General features: G+C 41.1%; 1 protein-coding gene across 4 annotated transcripts in view; it reads right to left on the reverse strand.

The window, feature by feature from the left end:
* Positions 1–14,612, reverse strand: part of SLX4IP (SLX4 interacting protein) — a 131,327-nt gene that overhangs the window by 66,138 nt on the left and 50,577 nt on the right. For 3 of the 4 annotated variants that reach the window (XM_030558001.1, XM_030558002.1, XM_030558003.1), the window contains one exon: positions 2,033–2,122. The exons of the other annotated variant lie outside the window; for it this stretch is intronic. In XM_030558001.1, coding sequence (XP_030413861.1) covers positions 2,033–2,122 — 90 coding nt within the window. The remainder of the gene's footprint in view (positions 1–2,032; positions 2,123–14,612) is intronic. 4 annotated transcript variants of the gene reach the window in all.

Below are 14,612 nucleotides of genomic sequence, written 5' to 3' on the forward strand. Positions count from 1 at the left end.
CCAGGAACCGCCCAAGATAAGTGCCCCTGGGCAGAAGCCCGCACCCCAATCCCCAGCCCTGAGCCCCTTCCCAGAGCCAGTACTTCATACCCCCTCCTACATCCCAAACCACCTCCTGCACTCCAAGCCCCTGCTGCAGCCCTGAACCCCCTCCTAGAGCCAGCATCCCTCACCCCCTCCTGCACCCCAGGATCAACTCAGAGCCTCCTCCTGCACTGCCCCAGGATCAACTCAGAGCCTCCTCCCGCACTCCAAACCCCTCATTCCCATCCCAGAGCCCGCATGCCCTCCCGAACCCCAACCCTCTGCCCCAGACCAGTGAAAGTGAATAAGGGTAGGGGAGAGCCAGCAACAGAGAGAGGGGGGATGGAGTGAGTGGGTGGGGCCTCAGGAATGAGGCAGGGCCTCAGGAAAGAGGCAGGGTAGATCCTGGGTTGCACTGAAATTCAAAAAGTGATCTTGTGCGTAAAAAGATTGGAGACCACTGATCTAAATTAATACAACGAGGTCTTCCCCCTTCGTGGTTATGCAGAGTCTGGAAAAGGCCAGGAGGCAAGCCACACCCTTCCTTTAAATAAAGTGATTAGTAGAAAACTGTCGTTGAAAACTGAAAAGCTCCCAGGCCCTGCACCAAGTTTTTCCACATGGGGTATGATTTTGACTATGGTTTCTTATTAATCATTTCCCTTCCCACCTTATTATATCAACACAAAATCTCAATAAGGCTTTTAAGGCATATGTTGTTGAGCTATTATAATCACATTTCTCAGCTGGTGAAGACACTCAACCCTTGTGCTTTACTCAAAGTGTGAGGTCAAAGACAAGTATCCAACACCCTGTTGTGCCTCATTATTAAATCCAATTTCCTGAAATTCATATCTTATATTTTGGCAGTCAAGCAAAATACTTTTTTAAAACACTGGGAAGTCAGATAAACTGGGACAGTAAAATCAGTTAGAAACAGAAGCTTTAATGATGATTCATTTACTCAGAAGCAAATTTTAAAGACTTTTCCTATAAATTTCTCTCTGATTTATAAGGCACAGATCAGTTGAATCATACTGCTAAATACTCTGCTCCCCACCACCCCAGAATAACAAATTATTACACCTTTTGATTTTACACTACTGAAGCAAAATATTTTGTGAGAAGTATTGGGATGTTCTGTGATGACAAGTCAATTATGCCATTCTTAGGAAAGCAGTCTGCTGAAAAGTACCCTAACAGAGACTTGCGGGAAAGGACAGGCACTTGAGGCAACTCACATGTCTCACATTCATTTTAATAGGAGACTCAAGTTCCCACAATAGGCTGTAATGGAGAAAAAATTAATCCAGCAAATTGTTACTAGATCCCAACAGAAATCACAGAAAAAAATCTCATGAAAGGCACAAACTTCATGTCCTTGGTCACTGATGCATATTACAGTAATTTTGCATCATTTCATCTATGGTCCTAAACCTAGTTCCTATTCAGAATTCTAATGGATCTTTGAAGAATAAGACTGGATTTTCTTTTTATAAGAGCTAAAAGATCTGTTGATACTACAGCCTGCATACCAAGACAACATTTTCTTGCACTTGTTATACTCTTGGTGCAACACTCATATTTCTGAAAGCAAGAAATAATAAACAATTAATAAAAAGATATTTGATAGGAACTGCAGAAAAGGACAATATCCTTCTTACATAATCTTTGTTTTATAAATCATTTTTTTAGTTTAAGATAATCACACATACTCACTACAAGTATGTGTTTACATTATGTTTATAAATCTAAAAATTATCCAAGTGAGAAATATCAGAATAGCACACACACAAAAAAAAATAATATTTAAAGCAGTCACTTAGTGACTTGAGGGGAGATAACACACATCACAGGCCTCGTAGTCCCAAAGGAGTTGTTCAGGGTTAGGTATAACTCACAATACTGAATACATCACAGTACTGAGAAGAAAATCTGAACAGTTCAACGCAATCCAACTTTTTCCCTGCAGCTACATGCTTTTGAAGTAGAAGTGATTTTGTTGTACCTCTTTCTCATGATCTGAAAACCAGCTGGAGTCTCTACTGGAGCCTTGAGGCAAAATATGAAAATCCACTAGGACAGCAAAGTTCCCACACTGGAAAAAAAATAAAAAGGAAAGAAAGAAAAGTTAAGTAGTAGTTGTGAGGCACACAAGCAGACAAGGAAATAAACAGTCAAGCGATCATAGTTAGAGGTGCAGTAGCCACAATTAAAGTCTGAGAGGGTTTTTTACCTTTTTAAAGAAACATTTCATTTTTAGGTATGGAATTTCCAGTTTTAACAGGCATTCCACATATTTATAATGGGAAACAGTGCGAGAAACAATAATATTTTGCTTATTATAACATATCAAATAACAGATATTGCTACTTGTTAGATATACCAAGCATAAGCACTCAGATTCTTGAGGATGTGCTAGTCACAGATCCACATTTAAGGCTGAGTTGTGTTTTGCACATAACTAAGGTGTTGAATCCTTACTTTATCTATGAAAAAGACAGCCAATCCTCCCCAAATTTGCAGCACTTACTCTATTGAATTAATTTTCTGAGATGTTACAATTATTTTAGAGGTTAAAATAAATTTTAAAATGAGTCCCCTAAAAAAAATCAGCAACTGTATCAGTCTTCTGTTTGTCCTACATTATCTTAATAACAGAATAATACACTCTTCAAACTTTCCATATATTTAACATTAATTGGAATCTTTTGTCTAGCCTATATTTGAAGAAATTATGTTATATTATTAATGACTGTATCTAATTGTTAGGATTATAAAGGCTACAGCCAGGGTCATCTCAACAACTCAGATAACTCTTAAGAGGGGCCATTGTGACATCAGAGGTTCAACCAGTCACCATCATTTCTTTATGATTAATTTATATGCAAGAATTCTAGTGGTTGGAATCAGATGGGATGTGAGGGAGCCTAGACATACGAACCAAGAATCTTCACTGGTAGATAACTTGGCCCAACTGGCACTGCTGGGCTCCACTGTGTGCGGAATCAGAACTGGCCAGGCAAATAAGGCAGGGGTATAGTGGAGCCTTTCAAGTGCAAAAACATTAGGACTTAAAAGACTTTCATATAGCATCAGTCTCACTAAAACAGCTCTCTAACCCAATAAGTCAACAGCAAGTTAAAGGCCAAATTCAGCACTACAGTTTGGCTGCTTTATGCTGTTCTTATGGTGCAAATCAGATATAAACACAACTGGTAAAGTGTGCTCATTCTGTTTTGGCACTCTTTACCAAGTGGGATGGGAATGGCTGCAGCATCTCTTCCTAATACATTTGAACTTGACTTCATTCTTGAGAGGAATAACCTGAAAAGTTTATTAAAAAGCAAATTCAGTAGCAGCATTTATAATGTTCATTGCTTGGTTGTGAGAGGTATCCAGGGGCTACTGCGTAGAAAGCCCTTATTTCCCCTCCAATAGAAATATCTATCAAGACTGGCTTCTTCACAGCTCTTTTTCCCTTGTCCTTTATTGGAGCAAGAGAACTGAACCACAGATCAAAGGGGATACCTTCTCTCTTCTTAGCTTTTGTAAGACTAGCCTCTACTTTCTTTCCAAAGTCATTCACTGCATCTTATGGAAAGTTCAGAAGTCTCTCCTGTTACTCATTATGAAAGCCAGGTGAAGGCAACCATGCTTTGAAGGCAGCCACGTTTACGTGCAGTTTCAATCCTACTATCAACACCTTAAGACACCCATACCCAGTGTCCAGCTCCATCCAGGCCATCAGGACATATTTATATTCTTTGCATTTTTTGTGGGAGAATCTGTGAAGAAGTACAAGCCCCTTTTGACAATTTAAACTGTGCTTTGCAGTTTCCACTGCTAGCTGTTGCCACTGAAGAATGGCAAATCCTTTTTCCTGTAAAGTGCCTCCGTTCATGGAGTAGGGGTTGCAGACCCTTATTCTAGACAGTCACAGTCCTGGCCACAGATGACTGTATCATCAGACTCTTGTAGGAAGAGTCGGAAACAGACTCCCAAAGTTTCTGTGCTTTATATATATACACACACACACACACTGCCTTATCAACAGCAGAGATAAAATGAGGAGACTGCCACACCTCTTACATCAACTGGCACAGAACAGGGTGCATGGGCAAAGCAATCCTTGAGTGGTTATCTTGTCAGATCCTGAAAGCTGTGCAAGGTGACATCAAAGCGATATTTGGCTAGGAGACTATAAGAAACAAAACTTGTTGCAAAATGCGAAGATGCCAATTCAGTATGTAATAGTCTGCCCTATAAGACAGTAATGACCCATAGTGTTAGGAGGTACTGTGGTCTGACCGCCTCACTGTCTCAAGTATTTCTAAGGTGTCTCCCACGATGATATCCAAACAACATTGTCTATAAAAGACCTACTGCCCATGAAAGCAGCAAAGAATCTTGTGGCACCTTATAGACTAACAGACATTTTGGAGCATGAGCTTTCATGGGTGAATACCCACTTCGTCAGATGCATGTAGTGGAAATTTCCAGGGGCAGATATATATATGCAAGCAAGCTAAAGATAATGAAGTAGTTCAATCAGGGAGGATGAGGCCCTGTTCTAGCAGTTGAGGTGTGAAAACGAAGGGAGGAGAAACTGGTTCTGTAGTTGGCAAACCATTCACAGTCTTTGTTCAATCCTGAGCTGATGGTGTCAAATTTGCAGATGAACTGAAGCTCAGTAGTTTCTCTTTGAAGTCTGGTCCTGAAGCTTTTTTGCTAAAGGATGGCCACTTTAAGGTCTGCTATAGTGTGACCAGGGAGGTTGAAGTGTTCTCCTACAGGTTTTTGTATATTGCCATTCCTAATGTCTGATTTGTGTCCATTTATCCTTTTCCGTAGAGACTGTCCAGTTTGGACGATGTACATAGCAGAGGGGCATTGCTGGCATATGATGGCATATATTACATTGGTGGACGTGTAGGATGCCCAGCTTCCATACTGCGCATATCACATGATCCATTGTCTACAGCCAAGCACTGAGGTACAACCGCATCTGCTCTAACCCCTCGGACAGAGACCAACACCTACAAAATCTCCAACAAGCATTCTCAAAACTACAATACCCGCACAAGGAAATAAGGAAACAGATCAACAGAGCCAGACGTGTACCCAGAAGCCTCCTACTGCAGGACAAACCCAAGAAAGAAACCAACAGGACTCCACTGGCCATCACATACAGTCCCCAGCTAAAACCCCTCCAGTGCAGCATCAGGGATCTACAACCCATCCTGGACAATGATCCCACACTTTCACAGGCCTTGGGTGGCAGGCCAGTCCTCGCCCACAGACAACCTGCCAACCTGAAACATATTCTCACCAGTAACTGCACACCGCACCATAGTAACTCTAGCTCAGGAACCAATCCATGCAACAAACCTCGATGCCAACTCTGCCCACATATCTACACCAGCGACACCATCACAGGACCTAACCAGATCAGCCACACCATCACCGATTCTTTCATCTGCACGTCCACCAATGTAATATACGCCATCATATGCCAGCAATGCCCCTCTGCTATGTACATCGGCCAAACTGGACAGTCGCTACGGAAAAGGATAAATGGACATAAATCACATATGAGGAATGGCAATATACAAAAACCTGTAGGAGAACACTTCAACCTCCCTGGCCACACTAAAGCAGACCTTAAAGTGGCCATCCTTTAGCAAAAAAACTTCAGGACCAGACTTCAAAGAGAAACTGCCGAGCTTCAGTTCATCTGCAAATTTGACACCATCAGCTCAGGATTAAACAAAGACTGTGAATGGCTTGCCAACTACAAAACCAGTTTCTCCTCCCTTGGTTTTCACACCTCAACTGCTAGAAGAGGGCCTCCTCCTCCCTGATTGAACTAACCTCGTTATCTTTAGCTTGCTTGCATATATATACCTGCCCCTGGAAATTTCCACTACATGCATCTGATGAAGTGGGTATTCACCCACGAAAGCTCATGCTCCAAAACGTCTGTTAGTCTATAAGGTGCCACAGGATTCTTTGCTGCTTTCACAGATCCAGATTAACATGGCTACCCCTCTGATACTTGACTACTGCCCATGGTCATTATAATACTCAGGAATTTTTCACAAAAGTAGGAAATATTATTCCTGGAGTCCTAGCCAAATCCCTGCTTGGATATTTATTTACATTCTGCCACTTAAATTTCCCCTGTAGTTTCAACTGGATATTCTATGCTTCACTTCCTGTCCCTAAATATTACAGGGTGTTGATTTTCACTGCTAAACATCTGCATATTCAACCCCAGCATTTCAGTTGTGGGAACAATTATTCCTAGTTAACAGCAAAATAGATAAATTATAAAATAAAGTACTTTTTGGATCTCTGAGATTGAAAGGCACATCTAGAACTAATGTTCAAGGTATTACAGAAAGTACACTACGTGAGTGTCTCTTACTCTGAAAGAGTGCTAAATATGTTGAGCAGAAATCTAAAAAAATGTACCATGATTTCATTATAGTGATTTTTACTAATTGCAATGCCATATTAACTAAATCAGACATCTCTCCCATTACTTCACATTTCAGATTAATACTTTTGCAGAAGTAATTACTGACCAGAAGCAGTCAACAATGGCTTACCTGAAATTACAAAATAATGTATGATCAACATTGTAACAGTAAGTAGAATGCAAAACTCTGCCAGATGAGACAGGCATTGTGTAATCAGTTTGCAAAGCTTCTAAGTTACGTATAGGTATCACTCACTGAAAGAACAGAATGCTTTGATCTATTTTTCAAAAGGCGGCCTTCTCTTTCCTCCAGAGATCCAAGAATTAACAGATGGCTGCAACAACAAACCTCTCCAAGTTTTTAAACTGATGACAAAGTACCTCTAAAAACCTCTAGTGAATCATTAGTTAGTCCCAGCAAACTTTTGATTTGACTGGCAAACTTCAAAGTTACAGACAGTACATAACACTGTAGGTAACATAAAGCCATTACACTGCACACAGTCAAACACCTGGCACACTGAAGGTATTAGTTATAATGAATTTTAAAATGATTAGTACATGCTAAATGTTACCTTAAGCCATTTTGTACTGAATACAGAAAATATCAATATTTAGGCCTGAAAGACATAAGCCTGAGGTTAGATTTTATTTTTTAAATGTTTTTTGTTTGTTTCTGGGAAGGAAAATGGTTGTCCAATTTGCCAATTGCAGAGAAGCAATTGATAACTTAATTAAAGATATGTTGACCCATATTGCCATCTCAGTGCCTTATTGCTATACATGTGAAGCCTATGAACAAACTTTAATATTTGTTTCAATCAAGTGTGATGAACTATATTCTAAAGTATGTATCAAGTCAGTGCCAAATACCTCAAAATACACAAAACAGACCAAAAGTTTATAATGTATTTCATACATGTACTAAAAAAAAAAAAATAGTCAAACATCTAAGATATATGGTCGAAACAGACATGCCTTCCTCAAAAAAGCACAGAATTCCAACCCCAACCAAAAAGTAGCTTTGGGGAATCCTCCCCATAAGCGCCACATCTGGAACCATTTGTATATATCACACTAAAGAGGCAAATGATGCAGCACACATTTAGAATGAATTCATAAAAAGACAAGGCAGAAAGGGATCACCAAGATAAAAGATGCTATTTGAGCAGTGGGCCTGCTGGGTCTCACTAATGCTAAATCTTCAAACACTTAGACCCTGCCTTGTGCAGGCTTCTTTACACCCTGCATCTACGCTAGGTATCTGTCAGAAAGGCATCTCAACATAGCTGCTGCTACTGCAGCAGTAGAGAAAACAGCTCTCTGTACAGACTAAACTCCAATCCAAAGACATTAAGAAAAAACCCTGGGACTTACATTGCTCAGCACAACATCAGTGTTGCTAACTCTAATGTTTTCATTACAAGTCTCACAATATTTGGTCTTTAAAGCCCAACCTCCTGGAGTCATGTGATTTCACGATGACAGGTTTCAGAGTGGTAGCCATGTTAGTCTGTATCAGCAAAAACAATGAGGAGTCCTTGTGGCACCTTAGAGACTAACAAATTTATTTGGGCATAAACTTTTGTGGGCTAAAACCCACTTCATCAGATGCATGGAGTCAAAAATACAGTAAGCAATATATACATCACAAAATGGGTGATGTCTACCTTGATTGCACTGGCCTCATTAGCACTACAAAAGTAATTTCCCTCTCTTGATATCCACCCCTTGTCAACTGTTGAGAATAGGCCACTTCCAACTTAATTGAATTGGCCTCGTTAGCACTGATCCCCCACTTGGTAAGGAAACTCCCATCATTTCATGTGCTGTGATATATATACTGCTTACTGTATTTTTCACTCCAGGCATCAGATGAAGTGGGTTTTAGCCCAAGAAAGCTTATGCCCAAATCAACATGTGATTTCATGAGAATCTCAAATGTTTTTTACAGGAAAAAATTAGTTTATAGCCCTCATGGTTGTAGAGAAATCTTTAAAATGTGAACCCTAAATGCACAAAAATCAAAGATAAATAAAAAGAACACATTATTTTTTAAAAAAAATGATTTTTAAGCCAGTCTCATAACTCTAGGGAGCCTGACCCCTGATTTTTCAAGGATAAGGATTGGAAATACTGTAATCTAAAAATCTGATAACACTTAAAACTGTACACCATATTGAAAAATACAGTTAAAATTGTCATTTCAAAACTACTAGTAAAGACATTTTTCTGCAAAGTGATTATTTGTTATATCTAAATAACTACCAATCAAATTTTTATCCTGCCTTAATTTTAGGAACTTCAGTATAACCTTACTTTCCCCAGCCTGAAGCATTTTGTTTATATATTAACATTTATCACTTAATTATTAAATAAAAGGCTTAAAGTTATCTCAGATTATTGCCATGTGTCATGGTCCAGCAACAGAATTTAATTAATTCATAACAAAATCTCTGGGCTCAGGTAGCTTGCAAAAATACATTGATCATCTTATGGATTTCTTAGAGGGGGCATAAAAATGTTTTTTTTAACAGAATCGGAATAGAAAACACCAGGATATGGTTTGAATTTGTCAGTCAAGCAAAGTCGCTTGCCTACAGCCTTTAAAAGGTTGGCCAGGGATACGCTCAGATGAGTGACTCCGCACAGCCTGGCACAAAGACAGACTATTAAATCCAACACTCCAAAAATCAGAAGACGAATTAAAATAGACCGGTAAGGTTTATTTCTAAATTCAAATGTGCACATAACCTGTTTTTGGTGCACACACTCTAGTTCCTGTCCTTGCACATTCATCATTATGAATAGCCTGAAAAGACAGGCAAGATCAAGGAAAATAATCTTGAGAATGGAGGAGAGGAATGGTGATTTTACATTCAGTTTTGCCAGTCCAAAAGTGTTCTATCATCACCAAAGTGCTTTATTCACTGGCAGCCAACTCCTTAGAGCACTAATTTTTTGTCGGGTAAGACCAACAGAACAATTCACTGAAATCTTTGGTTAAAACAAAATCAGAGAAGAATGGAAACAGATTAGCTTTTTTGTACTGCTGTCGTCACAAATGATTTCATTTCTCAAGAAGATGCCTGCTGACTTCAACAACATGATCAACTTACAAATTTTAATTAAAACCATTTTGAAATACATTTCACAGTTCAGATGCGGTGAGCAGTGCTTCTCAACATGTGAGCTTTCAGACTGCTGTGCTCAGCAAGTGGGTGCAGCTTCCTTTCAACTTACAATTTCCCAGGGCTAGACAATGCTAGCTACAGTTTTATTCCACTCTCTGATGTCAGAAATATAGAGCAAAGAACTAGATCCTGATGATCACCTCTTGATGATATCACAGGTGGTCAAAAAGCTGGTAGTGGTTAGATATGTCACATTGTATAGTCAGCAGTAGGGCAACAAAGGTATACGCTCGGTTTGCATTAAAAGCATCACAAAGCCAAAAAGAAACTCTTCAGCTTTCCAACAGTGGAAAGAGGATTTGGGCCTGCAGAGCTTCACTGTTTTTAACTGCATTTGGAGAAGCTTCCTGGCTGCTGCTAGAATTTCCTGGCCCTGGTGGATCAAATGAGACTTTTCATAGGGCTGGAAGTCACAGTAAAGTTCCCTGAAGCTTCCTGGAACATCTCAGTGATGGATGGATGATCATCATCGTATTCAAGTCCGAGGATGGAAGAGATTTTGTTTGTTTAGTTTTGTTGACTTTTTTTAACGGGACTAGGGTGACCAGGTGTCTGGTTTTCGAACACACAGTCAAAAAGGGATCCAGCTGATTGCTGACTGGGCTGTTGACTGTCTGGTTGGTGGCACTGCACCACACAGTGGGGCTGGCAGGCTCCCTGCTAACCTCTGTACCTCCTGGGAAGCAGCCAGCATGTCCCCACTCAGGCTCATACGCGTAGGGGCAACCAGGGACCTCCGAATGCTGCCCCTGCCCCAAGCACTGCCCCCAGAGCTCCCACTGGCTGGGAACCGTGGCCAATGGGAGGTGCAGGGGTGGCACCTGCAGATGAGGCAGTGCGCAGAGCCACCTGCCCAGCCTCCACATAGGAGCTGGAGGGGGGACATGCTGCGGCTTCTGGGAGCTGCTTGAGGTAAGTGCCCCTCTCCAGGACCCCAACCCCGTGGCCCACCCAGCCATGATCCTCCTTCTGCCCTCCAAACCCATCAATCCCAGCCCAAAGCACCCTCCTACACTCCAAACCCCTCATCCCCAGTCCCACCCCAGAGCACGCACCCCTAGACAGAGCCCTCACCCCCTTGCACCCCAATACCCTGCCTCAGCCTGGAGTCCCCTTCCATACTCTGAACCCCTCATTTCTGGCCCTATCGCAGAACCCACACCTCCAGTCCAGAGCCTATACCTCCTCCCACACCCAAAACCCCTGCCTCAGCCCGGAGACCCCTCCCAACCCCTCAGCTCCACCCCCCCAGCCTAGAGCCCCCTCCTGAACCCCAAATTCCTCATCCCTGTCCCCACCCCAGAGCCCACACTCCTAGCCAGACCCTCATCCCCTCTTGCATCCCAACCCACTGCCTCAGCCTGGGGCCCCCTCCCGCACTCTGAACTCATTTCTGGCCCCCCTCTGAAGCCCGCATCCCCAGCCAGAGCCTACACCACCTCCCACACCCCAGCCCCCTGAGCCAGCCTGGTGAAAATGAGCGAGTGAGTGAGGGTGGGGAGAGTGAGCGACAGAGGAAGGAGGGGATGGAATGAGTGCGGGGGACCGGGTCTCTGAGAAGAGGCAGGACATGGATGGGGCCTCAGTGGAAGGGCGGGGCAGGGGGCGGGGCAAGAGTATTCGGTTTTGTGCAAGTAGAAAGTTGGCAACCCTCAAAGAGACTCACGAAGGAACTTTATCCTTTCAAAAGGTGCTTGAATGCCTGGACCAGGTTGCCTCTGGATCTAGAGACTAGAACCAAATTATTCCTTTGAGCCAAAAATGTGTTGCAGAGAAGAGTCTTGCAGAGAATCTGGTGATGTCACAGGCGGTTCAAAAGGGAAGAGATACATATAGTCATGTGAGTCACCATCACCACCTCTTGGGTAGGGGGAGACTAAATTGCTGATTTGGCTATCTTGAAAGGGAGTTGATCTGTTCAACCATAACTTCCAAAATTTCAGTAGGATACAGGCAATCTGAATCATCTGATTCAAAGTGCTCAGGACAGGAGAATAATTCCACTTCATAAGCACAGGAGTGAGGTGAATACAAGTTATGTCTAGGGGAATCCTCAGAAGCGAATTATTTGCTTTTTTGGCAGTGGTGTATATAGTTCTTGCACCAAAGATTCCAAAAGGGATGAGATTCCCATACTTAGTGCTTTGAATGGGATGACGGGGGGAAGGGACAAGTATCTGGGGATTTACCAGTAAATTACAGGAGTATGACGCCTTCCTCCAAGTGATCTCTCTAAGACTTTCTCCTTGCTAGACAGAAATTAGGGTGGAGGGAGAGGGAGAACAGGGCCACACACATTTTCAGAACAGACTGCAGAGAAAATCTTTGTCTGTGAGCAGAGAAGCAAAAAACTGGGGAGTAACATCAGAGCAGCAGATCATCAGGCACATGTGTAGAGGGTACTGACAGGCAGAGAGCACTAGTGATTGGGGGAGAGCAGGAAAGAGAAAATTAAGAACTTACATACCTCTGACAGAAACCTAGAAGTTCCAAGTCTGATGGAGCAGCAGAATCTCATGACTGAGAAATTCAAACTTAGTGTTGAAACACACCGCTGTTAATGCACGCAATTATTAAAATGCTCCACGCAACTTGACAGGTTCAAAAATCAACTATTTTCCTACAACACAATACAATGAAAGAATGTTTCTATATAAAGCTCGTCCCCCTTTTTTTTTTAAATTTGCTTCCTACAATCCCTACTATATGTAAAGTTTAGAACTGGTCTCCCAAGAACCGCCCTGTGAGGTACTCTTGAAAAAGTGGCATAAAATGCAGTAGAGAGAACAACTTTATTTCAGTTGCCAACAAATACAATTCTGTAGGAGACAGTTTTGTAGCCTACAAATGGAAAGAAGCCATCAGGGTAGGAGCACAAGCAATTGCAAAACACAAGTTCTTCCTCAGGGCAAGGGCTCCAAATATCAGCTCAATTTCAACATTGGAAAGGGATGTACCATGTCTCTGCGTGCGTCAAAATGGATCCCCATAAATAAAAACTGCAAGATCACATTTGTGCCAGATCGAGGACAGATATCCTGAACTCACAAAAAGCTGCACGCATCCTTTCCTTCTCAAGTGCTCCAGGTAACGTTCTGACAATCTGTGAAGCCACTGATGACAGGCCACAGATGAGGGAATGAGCAACTCATATTCACTGTGGTTTGTTTTTATTCTCATGAATGGGCTTAATAACAAAAAGAATGGACAGACAGTAAAGGGCAAGTACAGGCATGAATAAAATGCCCTAAAACTATTCCCTGATGTATTTTATTTTACTTTTATTGGAAACAAGAAAAAGGTATTTCTTATATGACTCTGTTAGGAAAAAAATAGAAGGATTTTTCTTGGAAATATGTTCAATCACAACTTCTCAACCCTGGGTTATTAATACATTTGCCACAAAGACTAAATCAATGTTTTGGGGTTTTTTATTTACTAATAGTTGAAATATGGTCATTTACCATGTTCTCAAGCTCAATGCTTAACGTAATGGGCATAAGCACTTTTCTTAATGAAAAAGGCATCCGAAGGCTGTAAGTGACCCTTCTCCTGCATCCACTCCAGACCATCTGCAATAAACTTTTCATCTTAAGAAACTGAACTGGTGAGGGATGGATGGAGGGGACTCAGGAGAGCTGAGTTCAATTGCCTGTTCTGCCACAGACTTCCTGCGTGAATCTGTCACTTAATCTCTGTGCTTCAGTCCCCATCTGTAAAATGCCAACTAAAAAAGGGCTGTGCAAGGATAAATTAATTAGTGTTTGAGAGGGTCTCAGATAGTATGGAAATGGATGTCATTATACACACATATGCAGAACTGAGAGCCTTAACAATTTTCATTTCTTCCATCAACCCAGAGGACATTTCAAAAGATGTGTGTGAAGCCCACTAGCTTTCTATTATTAAAACTAAATTGACCTCCTAATTTATTTATTTTTTAAACATGAACAACTCTACATTTCTTTCTCTATCTGGACACAGGAGTCAGAATCAGAGCTTCACATCCAAGAATAAAACTGTTAATTGAAGTCCCTAGCAATTTTTAAATGACAAAATGAGCATTAAAAGTGGTCTCTGGGCCAGAGAATGATGTTGAAAAGGTAGCTGAGAGGAAAAAAACAGGCCAAGAAACAAAAACAAAGAAACAAAAAAGTAAAATAATTTTATGAAGACATAAATAGTAGTTAAAGATACTTTTAAGCCTTTAATACCATTCTCTTATATCTGTAGTCATGAAATAATATTTATAGATTTGCATAAAACACTTTCCAAATTGCATTTTAATATTAATTAGTCAAAGTTTAAAAATAAAAAGCCAAGATTTCCAGGGTATGCATTAATATGTTACTAGTACATTTCCTAGGTAACTAAAGGTAAAAGGCAAAGCACACCAAAGGTGTTTTACTAACTGCCTCCTAATAATATACAACCTGTTTTATTTTATGTGGACGGACGGACACACCCCATGTGGATATGCGAGGTATATTCTATAATACATCAGATTAATAAGAGTCACTACAAAATTGCTTAACTGCAATAAAAATGACATTTAAAAATTAGGTAGAAAGCTACCATCTCTTTTGATGTATATTATGACAAAGGAAATAAATCTTATATCGTATATCATGGGAAAGTTACTTTCAAAGTTCTTTTAAGGTGAAGATGAGATAAAGCAAAAAGTAAGGTAAAGTAATGAGCCAGTCCCTCAAATGAGGAGGAAAAGGAGTTCTGAAACAAGTAATGTACACAGGCTCATATGTCCTCGACACATTTTACAGCAGCTGCAGGGAATTGGGATAGAGATTATTCTTCTGCCCCACCAGTATAATGGGAGGGAGAGAATACAGGCAACGAACTGCTCCATGTCCCCAGACATGCAGCTAGTTCAGGAAGACTTTGACTCCTCA

The sequence above is a fragment of the Gopherus evgoodei genome, chromosome 3 (genome assembly GCF_007399415.2).
Source record: "Gopherus evgoodei ecotype Sinaloan lineage chromosome 3, rGopEvg1_v1.p, whole genome shotgun sequence".
Classification (NCBI taxonomy): Eukaryota; Metazoa; Chordata; order Testudines; family Testudinidae; genus Gopherus; species Gopherus evgoodei.